This window comes from Hippopotamus amphibius, chromosome 4 (assembly GCF_030028045.1).
Source record: "Hippopotamus amphibius kiboko isolate mHipAmp2 chromosome 4, mHipAmp2.hap2, whole genome shotgun sequence".
Classification (NCBI taxonomy): Eukaryota; Metazoa; Chordata; class Mammalia; order Artiodactyla; family Hippopotamidae; genus Hippopotamus; species Hippopotamus amphibius.
This window is the reverse complement of record NC_080189.1, coordinates 117,990,697-118,005,167: the sequence shown is the minus strand read 5'-3', so window position 1 is coordinate 118,005,167 and position 14,471 is coordinate 117,990,697. Positions and strand designations below refer to the sequence as shown.

At 36.6% G+C, this 14,471-nt stretch overlaps 1 protein-coding gene across 15 annotated transcripts in view; it reads left to right on the top strand.

The window, feature by feature from the left end:
• The window catches only part of CREM (cAMP responsive element modulator), a 68,251-nt gene that overhangs the window by 36,856 nt on the left and 16,924 nt on the right, over window positions 1-14,471 (top strand). For 9 of the 15 annotated variants that reach the window (XM_057731986.1, XM_057731989.1, XM_057731991.1 and 6 more), the window contains 4 exons: window positions 1,976-2,122; window positions 4,406-4,503; window positions 4,642-4,784; window positions 12,873-13,061. In XM_057731986.1, the coding sequence (XP_057587969.1) occupies window positions 1,976-2,122; window positions 4,406-4,503; window positions 4,642-4,784; window positions 12,873-13,061 (577 nt within the window). The remainder of the gene's footprint in view (window positions 1-1,975; window positions 2,123-4,405; window positions 4,504-4,641; window positions 4,785-12,872; window positions 13,062-14,471) is intronic. The other 6 variants (XM_057731996.1, XM_057731999.1, XM_057731998.1 and 3 more) reach the window with 1 other exon arrangement.

Here is a 14,471-nt window from a genome sequence, read left to right as displayed (position 1 = left end):
GTAATTATTATTGCTATTTTTAAACGAGTTACTGAATATTTTAAACATCTCTGTTTTAATTTCTACTATGGTAAACGTCAGTACATGTAACTCAACGGTGTGTTGAGCTAACTTGTGAGAGCTGATCATGCATGTCTTTTTCCAGCTGTGTTCAATGTCACCCGTTGGTAGCTTGAAATCTGCCGTAGTAGGAGAATTTACGTTACAGAAATCCGCAAAAGTTACCCATAGTCTTCTCCTTTCTCAAGAGTTGGTTGTACGGATATAAATTACATAAACAAGTTATTTGAGGTCATCAATAATTTTTAAGAGTATAAAGGTGTCCTGAGACTAAAAAGTTTGAGAATTAGTCACTTGGCAAAGAAATAGCTTTTGGCAATTATTCACAAAGAGATGGATACCTTTTTACAATAAAGCAGGGAACATTTGTAGAATAGATCCAGTAGTTTTAAAACTTCTGGTTGTTATACTGCTGGCACTTTTTCTTTCCCCTGAAATCTAAAGTAGGCAATAACACACCAGGGGCAGGGGGGCTGTATTTGACCCTTGGGCTACACATTGGGTATCTCTGCCCTGGTTTCTCACTTTTCTGTCCAACTGTTATCCAGGCCATAGCAAGGCCCAGCTCAAGCGGCAACTTCTACACAAGGCTTCCACTTGTTGTTCAGGCCCACACTGATCTTTCTGTTCTGTACTCCTGTGGTTTCCATGACCTGGACAATGGAGTAGTTAGTTCTGTACTGTTTGTGTGCTATTGTTTCCTAGGTGTTGGTTTTAGCAATTCTGCTTTCCACCCTAGTGCACCTACTTCAATGCTTTCTGCATAGGTGCTCTTGCATGGATAGAAGATTTTTTACTTTTGAATTGCCAAAGAAGTTTGCCTTCCAAGGGAATGATGTTGTAAAAAAATCTAATTATTTGTTTTAAACCCAGTTTTTAATATTTTTTAAAGTATTAGTGTAAGTAGATTGGAAATGATTGGTTTTCCTTAAAGTGAGGTACCACAGAGGATTTCTTCAAAATTTGTTTTAGATTCTGTGGCCTACCACCACTCATGATAGAAACCAGTAGCTTCTTTCATGTCCAGAGTCTTTGGCTGTTCTGAGTAAGTCATGATGAATAGTGAAACTTCATAAAATGAGGCAAAGTTTATAAGATTACACTGGCCTTTAGGGCTCAGTTGTTTACTCATTAGAAACTTGGCAGGTTTTGAGTCTAGTGAAGTGAAGGTCGTAATGTGTTTTGCTGGTAGGAATCTTTGTCGAAAGCACCCAGGGTAGCTGGGAAGTGGCTGTTCTCCCCTGTCTGTGCAAGCCAAGCAATGGTTCTGGCCCCTTTGGGTGCGCAAGCTTGGGGGAGGGAAGTGTGCAAGGGCCACACAGGTTCCAAGGCATGCACTTTCTCTATTTCAGAGATGCTAGGGGCATGAGAGGTCCTGGAATTTCTTTGGCTTGTGCCTTTTTTAAGACTTATTGGGGCATAAAAGTAACTGCAATTTTCATTAGTATAGAGACAAGGCATTAGCTTGTATCTGGAGTAATACTATAATACCATATATTGGAAGTTTCATTTATTAAGAAATAATTTACCATCTTTAAGTTCTGTCTCCGATTTATCTTAAGAAGTTAGGGAGGATAGTTTATACTCTGGCCTAAATAAGGCTTCACTGTTAGTAGTCGTGAAGTCGTAGTGAGGTAGTTTAACTGCTTTAGAACTTTGTGCTTGGAACATTCTTAGCCACTGAAGCATGGGAACTGAAAGTGAGGAGCATGGGTTCTTTAATATCTGTCACATCAGAGAATGACTGTTCCAGGGCAGTAACCATCTCCTCATGGTAAGTACCCAGGCTTGCCTGTCATTTCTTAGAAGTAGGAAAAATAGGCCAGTCATAATAGTGAATGATATTTCTTTAAGAAAAACGTAAAGAACCAAGAAAAGGTCCAGCCTTAATCCTCAGTGATGATCATTTTTGCAGGTTTCTGTAGCTGGATCAGGCACCGGAAGAGGCTCCCCAGCTGTAACTCTAGTACAGTTACCTTCAGGCCAAACTGTACATGTGCAGGGAGTAATTCAGACACCACAGCCATCAGTGATCCAGTCACCACAAATACAGACTGTTCAGGTTAGCTTCCTTCCCAGATGATTTGTCTTTGACTTTCTTGAGCTTTTTTTTTTTTTCCTTTTACTAATTCATTTATCCTCCTTTTCCTTGTGTAGCTTTGATGCTCAAATCTTGTTATTAAACATTCAGACGAATTTCCTTTCTATATGTGACGTGCACGGTGCCCTGCTAGATACATAGATTGGACTCTAGTTGCAGTTTTGTTGTCAGCTCTGAATTTGCAGATCGCGTCATTCTCCTTTAAGCTGTGACTCTCAGCTCAAACTTAGACGTGTTTAGCAAAGCTCTCCAAAGATGCTTAAAAGCACCTTGAGGATTCTTTGGAGACGTCTTATAAACACGGTAATGTAAATATTGTAGCACTAATGCTATTTTTGCCAGTACTCACATTGGAGGGTAGAAATTTAGGTTTATTGTTAATTCAATATGTGTGACATCATATTGTTGTTACTTGGTATCACGTTTATACATCAGATTCAAGCTTGGTATTCCTAGACGTGGTTAGTGTTGCGGTTGTGATCCTGAGGTGTGGTTTGTTATCCGCTGTCATCAAGGTTGGTCATAAATTCTTAACGTTTCTTGAAGCTAAAACATTTTTTTTGCATCAACAGATATCAGTTATTAAGTATGCATTTTCTAAAGCATGCTTCTCTCTTTTGTTGAATTTATTTCTGTTCCTTTTTCAAGTCAGTTTGTTCTTATCCTTTAAATGTTGAAATTATTTGAACCTAATTGATGGCAGAAGGATCTCTGGGGCAAATGTAGTGTTTTATACTTAGCCTGTCCTTTTCTGCATACTTGAATCCAGTTTGTTGCAGAATAAGGATGAGAGCTGCAACGTGATACTTGCAGTAATAAAACCACGCGTGTTAGAAGCTTGTGTCTTTTTTCTTTTCCTTTCCTGCGATGACGTTTGGTTCCAGGACTTTCTGACTCTTTCTGACCCTGATTGTAAAACAAGAAAGTCTTTCCACTCCTTTGTATTATGACTTTTATTGGGGTACAGATATCGGGTTGGCCAAAAAGTCCGTTTGGGTTTTTCCTGTAACATCTTCCAGAAAAACCCAAACAAACTTTTTGGCCAACCCAGTATTTCTACTTAGTTTTAACCTTGCTGGTACTAGAAGAAAGTATTATCTCATATTCAGTAGGCTCTTTTGGATTTTGTTAAATGGCTGATATAATTATCTTTGTAGAGCTAGGTGTCTGTGGATCTTGTGTTAGAATTTCTACCTGTTGCATGATGAACTTCAGTTTTCACTTTCTAAAATAATAGCCTGCCTTGCATAAGGGAGTCGTTACGGTTATATGAGAGATGTGTGAAAGCCCAGTGTAAAGTGATCAGTGTTTGGTGGTGATATGTGGTTGTCTGATTTGCAATGACAATTGCTCTAATAAGTTCTCCTCATGGATGAGTGTGCTTATGTGTAGGGTGTTCATGACCAGAGATGCACGGTCATACGTGTAGGTGAACATGTATGCACATCCGTGTGCCTTGGGAAGTATGTATTCCTGCCTGCATTGTGGGTATTTTAATAAGCTTTTTTGATTGTGCCCAAATCAAGTTCCCATGTGATTGTAACATTAAGTAAAGTGAGTTTTGTAAACTCAGAACTGTCCTAGCCCCTATGACAGGTGGCTGAATATACTGAGAGCAGTCATGTTGTAGAGAGATTCATTATTTTAGTTTCCTGACTTTCTTTACTATTCATGTTATTATAGTATTACTTGGAAAAATGAAATTGTATTTAAAACTCTGATCTTTCTTTTAAGGAGAAATTCCTTATTTTGACCTTCAAGACCTACTGCCATCAAGCCCAACCTGCTTCTTGTAATATAAACCAGGCTTGTTACCCACTTGTTTACCTGCTTAAATGGTCTTTCTTCTTTGGACCTATCTAATGTCTAATAGGAAGACCCAGCGTAAGTCAGCGGTGGTGTTGTTTTCTGCCTCTGTCACTCGCTGGCTAACCCCCTGCTGGATTTGTGAAATATTTTCAGGGTTGGATCTGGTGCTTTTCTGAAGCCTGCCTGCTGCTCATCTGCATTTCTGTAGCATTTGTTATCCGTGCCATCCTTTGCACAGAAGGTGGTTCTACAGCCAACTGTGCGCGTCTGCACTTCCTCTCCTAAAACAGGCTGTGTGCGTGGTTAGTGCACCTCTGTGTGTTCTGTCCCCAGCACCCCGCTTAGTGCTGCACACAGAGACCCTTAAGCACCATGTTGTGAATGCAGGAGACACCGTGGATTTTACGATGCATTTCAGGAACTCTTGTGTTCTAGGTAGCAGCAATTGCAGAGACAGATGAGTCTGCAGAGTCAGAAGGTGTGATTGATTCTCATAAACGTAGAGAAATCCTTTCACGGAGACCCTCTTACAGGTAAGTTAAGTTTCCTACATGTAATGATACTTTTTCCAAAAAAAAGAGAATTATACATCAGATTGTCCCATTATAGCAGTTTTGTTTTAAATCTCATTCATGTATCTTAATTATTTATATTGTTAAATTATATTTTAGAAGAATACTGAATGAACTTTCCTCTGATGTGCCTGGTGTTCCCAAGATTGAAGAAGAAAAATCAGAGGAAGAAGGAACGCCACCTAATATCGCTGCTATGGCAGTACCGACTAGCATATATCAGACTAGCACGGGGCAATACAGTATGTATGCTGTGATTCCATATGACGTAGTGCTAGCTGTAAGTCTCTCTCCTTTCCTTGAAGCCACTCGGGTTTTGGCACTAAACTGTCCCATTTTAAAATGCATCACAATGCCTAAACTGTGTATCATAGTGTGAAAAGTGCATGTTAAAGAAGTGAGAGATTTGTACTGACAGTTGTCATATACTTTTGAAAAGTAAAAAAAAAAAAAAAAATTTACTAAAAATAGAAGAAAACTGTGGGGTAAAAATAAAAGGAGGGTTTTTCTTATTTATATGTTTATATTCATATCTAGTAACAGTTTAAAATACTGTTTTTTGTCTCTACGATGCATGTGAATATAAAAAGATATAAATGACTGTATTTCATTCTTGTTGGCTTTTGTTACCAACAATTACATTTTATGCTTACTAATCTAAAAGAGGCGCATATGTTTTCTAAACTATGTTTTGAATGTAATTCTGTTTTCACTACTCTATTGTGTTAATTTTTGCTGCAGCTTTTTCTAGAAGAGAATGGAAAAGTGATTTATTTATATTTTAAACTAAAGCAATTGGACAGATCATTTTATTTGAAATTTTAAGCACTGAAAGCTGTAAATAAACAGATACATTCACATTTAGTCTTGTGCATTTTAATGGGCTGTTAATTCTGTGCTTTTTGCTTCAGTTAAAGGACTAGTCTTTTTCCAAATCAGGAATGTTTGATATGTAAAAATACTCTAGTAAAAAATGAGAGCTAGAAAGAAAAGTGGGGAGGAAAAGAAAGAAAAAGGACAGAAACAAAGTTAAAAAAAAAAAGCTAGTTAGGTACAGGAATACATGTGATGTTAATTACTGTGTTGATCCAAGTACAGTGTTAAGATTTTAGGTGTATTTTCGGTTTTCCCTCTAAAAAGTAATAATACCTACAAAAAAATCTCAGGTTTTAACTTATGACCTAGATGCTAAAGCAAGCTATAATCTATGGGAAAGGCTTAGTCATTAGTTTTTTTAGAGTTTTTCTTTTAGTGATGGTAGATTTGAAGTATTAAACAAATTCTGCTTTGGTGATTCCAGTTCTTCAGGTAGCTCCTACAGTGATACCTGGCAGAACTGGGGTGTAATTTGTCCACAGCCCGTACAGGGCGCTGAAGGGATATGTTCAAAGTTGACATTAGGAAAAGAAAACTCCCCACAGTCTGTCAGAGTTAGACCTTGAGGTTTCCACCTTCGTTTCTCTTTTATTACTTCTCTGATTTCTGTGCCTTTTTTGTCTGACCCACTGGGAGTGGATGGTGGAAGTTTTAGAACTGGTGCAGCTAGGCAGGGCTTGGAGCTGCTGGAACCTCCTGGCTGGTCAGCTCTGGCCTTGAGCACTGGGGTGTACACATGTTATTTTCTATTTTGTGTCATGATAGGGAAAAAGTTGGAAATTACTGCTGAAATAATGCTAAGGCGTCATAAAGTTTGGAGGGTGACCTCAGATGCTGTCATCTTAAACATTTCTCTGGCATATCCTGATGATGCTTAGGAATTGATCTCTTTATAAGTGACATGCGCGAGGATGCTGTGGGTGAATTTGCCTAGATTATTAGCTGAGAGTTTGGAGTCGTGAGAACACGTTGGGCTGAGAGGATGTTGAAGCTGGAGATGACATAGGGCAAGAAGGCACCTGGTCCTGCCGGTCACTACCTAGATCAGAGCGAGATAGTTTTGCATCTCAGATTTTTAGTCTTTGAAATGTGAGTGATCCTGAATTGCCAGACTCGGGAGTTAATGTGAGGACAAAAAGGAGATAACAGATTTTGCCTGTGGGGAAAAGAAGACATGCTACTTTTGACATGAAACAGAGAAATGTAAGCGAACTGTGGCAGTGTCTCACTCACAGTCATTAAAACTGTTCCTCCAGCCAGCACCAGAGCCTTTATTTCTTGTGCTCTTAGTGCGCACTGGCAGCCGGGGGCTCAAAATTAAGTGTCACCCCCTTGGGTGTGGGGTATGTGGGGGTGGGGAGTGGAGTCAGGAGTTCTGGTTGAGAACTAGAAAATCACACGTTTATAGACATTTATCTACTCGCCACATTAGAAGTGATGGACAATGTCTTACTTAGCTTGCTTAATTTGGACTCATACAATATGATCCTGGCAGTTAGAAGAAGTTGTGGTTGTCCTGTATGTGCTGTCCACAGGTTAAAAATTGCCATTTTATTGGTTCTCAAAAAAAGGGATATTGCCTATTTTTAAAAATGCATTTCTTAGATATTTAGTGATACTTGTTTATGTTGAGAATTCTTTCATTTGAAAAGTGAATACTAACATTTTCTTTAGGAGACATTTGCTTTAAATACATATTTATACATACACAAGATCCATTTTCATCAACCATTTCTTATTAGCAATAACAACAGAAGTTCATGATTAAATGTTCTTAAATGTCTAGAAATAGAAACAATTACTAGTGTCCTTTGGTTTTTAGAGTAGAGTTTATTTTACTAGAATTTCTGAAGATTTTTCTGTGTATTTGCAGGTACCTACTTTTGAGACCCTTTTATAACCTTTTATCATAAAAAAATTTTAATTCTTTCTTCAGCTTGTATCCGTGGATGACTTTCTCCCAAATTTCACTTTTTTTTTTTTTCAAAAATTGTTTTGGATCATTTATTTTTAGTTGGATGTAATGAGTAGTTGGAGTTAAAAACAAAAGAACTAAAGTATAAAAGGACCTTGTGAGTCAAAGCTGAAAACAATAAAATAAAAATAAGTGTACTTAGGTTCTCTCATATACAAGTAGTCACATTTTTAGTAGTTGAAAATGAGATATTTGATGGAAGTTTGGCCTTATTATTTCAACTTATTTTTTTTAATCACAAAAATAAGAAGTGAAAGTTAGACTAGCCTATTTCCGGGAGTAGGGAAAATAACTTAAAATAGGCAGGGAGTCATTATTGCAACACCAAGAAAGTGAGCTACACTTGCAAAACTTTACTGGAAGTACAGATCTTAGTGATAGGTTTGCTGTATGCCAATTAAGTCATTCTGGTCAAAGAAAATCTGTTCCGTCTCAAGAGAATATTTCTGAACGATGGTGGTTCAGATAGTCTTAGAATTAGCAAAGAATGTTACTTGAAGACATGCATTAAATGGGAGTGAATTCATAAACAGTAGAAGTTGTGGTTCTTCTATCTGTGCTTTTGCAGGTAAAGAAATTTAAATGTTTGAAGTTTCTTAATTCATTAAATTATCTCTAATGATTTTTTTTAATCCCCTGTCTACCCTACTTCTTCCCTTACCAATTAAGGACTATCACCCAAGACTTCAAATTTTTTTTTCCTAAATGTTCCTGTCTCTTTGCTTGCTCCTACTTTATTTTACTAGGAATCTTGGTAGAGTCTCTATTAACTCATCTTTACTGGCATCTTATACACTAAAGGTAAGTGGGTCAACCCTAAATCCACCATTATGAAGAAAGATATCTGTGAACTTTGTGGACTGCTTGAAGAATTCAGAATTCTCAGGAGACTCAAATGAATAAACACCGATTCCATTTCTTGCACATTCCAAAGTAAATGCAGTTGCATTTGTTGCTCTTAGGAGTGACCTTGCTTTCATGCTCCCAAGGTACCTTTCAAAGCAAACTTAGGATGGGATCCACTTGATGTAAATCTGGCTCTTTAACCTTGGTGTTGCTGTTCTTGTAAAAGCATGAGGCTGTTTTAGTCTTTCTTCTGCTCTGTGCACCTCTTGGCTTCAAGGCACAGGTACTCACAGGTTCTGTTTTGTGCTTTTTGTTTTTTAATACATTTATTTGTTTATTTATTTAATTTGTTTATTGGCTGCGTTGAGTCTTCCTTGCTGCACACAGGCTTTCTCTAGTTGCAGCGAGCAGGGGCTACTCTTCATTGTGGTGCACGGGCTCCTCATTGCAGTGGCTTCTCGTTGCAGAGCATGGGCTCTAGGCACGTGGACTTCAGTAGTTGCAGCACATGGGGTCAATAGTTGTGGCTCGCTCAATAGTTGTGGTGCACAGGCTTAGTTGCTCCGCAGCATGTGGGAATCTTCCCAAAGCAGGGCTTGAACCTGTGTCCCCTGCATTGGCAGGCGGATTCTTAACCACTACACCACCTAGGAAGTCCCTTTGCTCATTTTTTGAAATCTAAGAATTCACTGGAATAAGGTCTGCTGTTCCTTTTTAAAGTTCATTCAATGAAGTTTTATGAATCCTTTTATTGCAATTTGGAATAAAGATGGTTTTAAGTTGTAAGTAATTAAACATTTACATGTTCATGTTTGAATTAGCTCATATATACAGGTTTATGTTTAAAAAGATGTTAGCATCATATGAAAAGAAGCCAGATGAAATCTTAATTTAAATAAATTCTGCTCCTTCCTCATTTGGTCATGAACTCTTTTTCTTCAGTTTTCCACCCTTGTTTTTCTTTTTTTCCTTCTTTATTGACTATATAAGACTTTAAAATATTATTTTTTAATTAAAACATTTTTTATCAAAATTCTTGAATTTTCATCCCATATGTAGTATTTTCCTTGCTTCAATGATATTAGTTGCTCTAGGAGAGAGGTGCTCAATGCCAATGAGTAGTGGAAGTAGCAGATTTTTTTAAGCACAATTCTTTATACCAGGAATTTTTAAAGAATTTACTGCCTAGACTAGTTGATATGATATCATCCTGGTTACCGTGGTAGTATGGTAAGTTGGGGATGGGGAGACTGTACTTGGGTTAACTAAATATCATGACTGTATAAGAATGTATACAAAGACATATGTGTAACCGCTAAAACTAACCTAGTAGGAAAATAATTAATGAATTACACTCTCTCTAGACAAACTTTTTAATGTAAGGTCAGTGTGTTCCATATTCAATCTGTGGGTATAGAGCAACCTACTTAATTATGGGGTATAACTCACCTGAGACGTTATGGGGCAAAAGGTTAGGTGTACCTCCCAGAGCAACTAGGACAACAGAGCTTAACCTCTACCCACCATTACTACGAGCAGATAACATACTATCAGGCTTGAATCAATTAATAATGGACATTGAAGTAGAATTTAATTGATTATATAATCTGACTGTTAAGTTGTAATTCAGTTTAGATTATTTCATCAAACTGTAATGTTATTAAGGATTATTTATAAGAGGAAAATAGTGTGCATATAGTCTAAAATAATAAACCACTTTTACTTCTGCTTGAGTCCTAATCAGTATGCATAGACCCGTGAGGACTCTTCATTACAAACAGTGACGTGGCCATAAGTGTAAGCTTTTATGCCTCAGCTGCATACATCAGTCCAAGAAAGCATTAATTAAAACCTAGGTCCCCAGGGTAAAATTAGTAGGAAATGCAAAGGTGTTTTATTTTCATTGGTTAATGGCCTTGATATGGGCCAGTGATTTTATTTTAAAATGATTTGCCAGACATGATGTCTGAGATTTGTTTTAAAATACTCCAGACACAGAAAAATGTTTGGAATGAGTGGGTAGGGAAAATAAATGACATAAAATTCTCTCACCTTTTATGTTCACTAGAAAATTTCTGTAAGTTAAAAAAATAATTAGCTAAAACAAGATACGAATAAACTCATTCAGTTAATTCTTTTAATGTTTCCTTCTGTTTATATTGATGTGTGTTTATTGAAAACATATTACGCTGTCCTTGAATATTTTGTAACCTAAAAAGTTTCCTCCTCAAATCTTTTGAATACACACATACACACCCACAAAGCCTATTTCTTGTATCCTGACGCATTGGAAAATCTTCAAGCATTGGGAATATTGTCAATTGAGAGGTAACATTTTTAAATGGGAGGGTCCTCTTTCATTTGATAATGCCAAAATCGAGTGCCTTTGGTATAAAAAATAAAAGGCTAAAAGACAAGCCTCATCAGTAGAAACGTTTTTCCCCTAGAGCCAGCTTCTGTGTCCATGTATGTCTTTTGTTTTCCACATCCAATTATATAATGACTTGACCAGAAAATAAAATAAGAGGAACCGATTTTTGATATATCAGCTTTTCACAGTGTGAAAGCAAAGAAGTGTGGTTGGAACTATGGGGAAACATTGAAAAAAAATGTGAAAAAGGAGTATGAAAAGAAGAAAGAATAGGGATCTTTACCTATTTCATGGTCCTTATCCTTGCAAGCAATTATCCAGATTTTTTCTAGTTCAAAAGCTTGATAATTGTATTGTCAATGTGGAAAATTAAGTTCTATAATTATAATTTGAAGCCATACTTCATCTGACTCTTCTAGATTCACACGTGGCTTAAGTCGTTTTTATATATTCTGTCTTGAGGAAAGGATAGCCGTTCATTTGTCATATTTATTGAGTGCCTGCTGTAAGCTAGGCTTTGTGCTTCTTAACATTGTGGTTACACTGCCTATGTCTTCTTTTCTAAAGCACTGTTTCTTTGACATCAGACTATCAACTGAAAGTATGCATTCAAATATGATAACATATGAAATTCATTCATGTCCAGCCACGGAGACCCAAGGAAGCAATATCGCTTCTTTTTCAGACTTCTCTCCAAACCCTTTTATTGTTAAGGGGTGAGTCCGGAGACCCTTGAAATCTTTGGAGAGTCACAGTGAAATCTTGTTTTTAAAATGTGAACGGAATATAATGCTCTAGATCAGCCAGGCAAAGAAAGTGAGATTACTTCAGAGTTTCTCAACCACAGCGCTATTGACATTTTGGTAACTGATTCTTTAGTTTCTGTCAATCGCATAGCAGCCTGCCAACAAACTAAAACCAGACAGTGCCTCTGTGTTGAAATGGTTTTAAAATGTTAACCCATCCGTCTGTGTTGGCCCTAGAAACTTAGGTCAAAGAACTGAAAATTCGTTTTTGTTGTTGATCTCACCAATAGTTCTGACAGGTTTATTCAGTCAGATTGTCACCTTTGCTTAGATGCCATTACGAAGTTAGGGAATGAATGACTCAGAAATATTCAGAGTATACTTTAGACACTACTATAGCATTCCTGTAAGGCATTTACATTGAATTATAGGTGTCGTGTTATTCTGATTGTGTCATTTTTATCTCCACTATAAAGTCTAGTTAGCTGGTTTATGTGTGATTTTTTTTTTTTTTAAAGAACAGCCCATTCCACTTTACCTCTAGTGTTTAAACTAAAACATGGAGTCGTCATCTTTATGTTAAAGTATATGGAACTCTCAGGTATTTTAAATAGTACTTATTTGTCCATTAGAGTGAAATTTAAAAACATAACATTTGATCCATTATTCTTTTGAAACTTTCTGTTAATATGTTAATTTTTAAACATGGCTGGCAAGTCTCAGTATTTACAGGAAGTCTACCTCCTATTTGTTGCCATTAGTTACAGTTGTTCAACACACTTTGTAGAGTTAAACATTGTAGCACAAATTCTTTCAGTACAGTTACCTTTTGAGGTTCTTTCCAACTTAACATTCTATATTTCAGGATTCTCCTGACATAGTCAAAATGGTAAAGGTTACAGTTTTGTAGACTTGAGCTTTAAAACCTCGAGTCTAAATATACATATATATGTTTTAATAAGTATAGAAACATAGATATAGAAATATATATTTTAATAAATATATGTTTTAAAGCTATATACTGTGTATATATATATTCCATTAAAAACTACTTTCTTTTGGTGACAAATTAGACAAATAGTTAACCGAAAAAATTACAAATTCATTATAATTCTCAGTGGAATTTGACGATTTCTTAAATGTTAGAAGAATGTTGTTTATAACTAAAAATATGTGAAAGAATGGAGAAAATCAAAACCTGGACCTTCTCCCTGTCTGCATCTCCACTCTTCCTCTTAAATAATTTCGTTGGATGGGTGCCAGGGAGGAGGAGAACTCCATGAGTTCTGCATATTTCAAACAGTTCTGAATATAAGATATTTTCAAGTGTTTTGAGCTTTTTCAGAGTGTTGTCCCATGAAGGTGGAATCCCTTATCAATTCAGCATGGAAAATTAAGGGTAACTTGAGAAAGAGGAGCTTTGGTAATAAATAGACCCAGAGTTTATTCTTCTGGTATGGGATTATTAAGAGTGAATCTTGAAGTTCTCTAATATTTCTTTTCTTTTTCTGTTAAGTTGCTATAGCCCAAGGTGGAACAATCCAGATTTCTAACCCAGGATCTGATGGTGTTCAGGGACTGCAGGCATTAACAATGACAAACTCAGGAGCTCCTCCGCCAGGTGCTACAATTGTACAGTACGCAGCACAGGCAGCAGATGGCACTCAGCAGTTCTTTGTCCCAGGCAGCCAGGTGGTGGTTCAAGGTATATGTCATTCCTCTAATACGTTGAGAATACCTGTGGGTTACTACAGCACACCATGTAGTGGTGATTTCATAGCATTCTGAAATATACAGGAGGTAGATGTTGGGGGGAGGGAGGGAGGACTTAAAAAGGCTCGGTGAAGAAATATTTTAGTATATTAAACACTAAGTTAAATAAATTATACAGTTTTCAATTTTTAGCAGATTTTATTGGCTCTAAACAAAAGTTAAATTCAGAGTAGCATAATGGAAAAAAGGAGTTGGAAACATGAAGTTTTTAATTAAATATTCTTCATTTGGGGGTTAGAAATGTACTGAGTATGTTTTAGTACCTAGTCCAGGAAGATTTAAGTATCCAGTCTGTGATGCACTGACTTTGGGTTTTTCCCCAGTTGTCACACTCAAGTCTACTTTCTAGACATCTCATTTCAAAACAAATGCTGATTTTGTTCTTTCTTTAGACCATTCTTAGTATATTTGAATTCTGAGGTACCTGTTCTACCTCTTATGAAAGCTGAGAGTAGTAAAATAAAGCAGTTGGGATGGAGCCCTAACTTTTTAAGGTAACCTAAGATTTCAATTAAAATTGAATTATACATTATTTTAATTTCATTCAGTTGTGCTCAAATAATTGTAACATGTTTAATACAACTTTCAACAATCCAGTGTTTTAGTTTAATTCTATTCCCCTTGGTCTGTTTGCACTATTTTTAAGGGGAGTAATGTCAGTTCTTTTAGTTTGAAAGTCTTACAGTATAGAAAAAAGCAGGTTATAACTGATGAATCTCTTGATAATCAGCTTTACTCTTAGGTATTATATGGACTGTAATAAAAGTGTGTGAAGAGCTAAAAAGTGGTGACATTTATGGAGTAAAAAAAAAAAATCCATAGTACTTAGTGCTTTAATGTTTTCTTTTAAATACCAAATTAAAGCACTCATTCTGTTCCCCAATACTCATGAACCCTGTGTGTCTAAATGAAAAATCATAAAGAATGCTAATTTCTTCCAATTTTATCTTGTTTATATGGAAAATCTACTAAAAACTACTGCTACTTTAAGCAGGAGAGTTTTTTAAATGTTTGGTGTTTTGCATCAATAACAGACGCATAAGTTTTATACTTGGGGGGTTTGAGAACTCTTTTTCTTCCATAAGTCACAGAGATATTATTCTACATTGATTCTGTTAGCTTTATGCTTTTACCTTTCACATTGTGGCCTTAACCTACCTGCGGTCCACCTCTGTGTATAGTGTTGGCTGGGAACCCATTTTAATTTTTTCTTCACATGTGGAGCCAGTTTTCCCTGCTAACAGTTTGTCCTTTCCCCACCAATCCATGGGCGTCTTAATTGTGCAGTAACTAGGCCTCTTGCAGCCCTGATCTGTCTCAGCATTCCCTGTGCTGCGTGCCA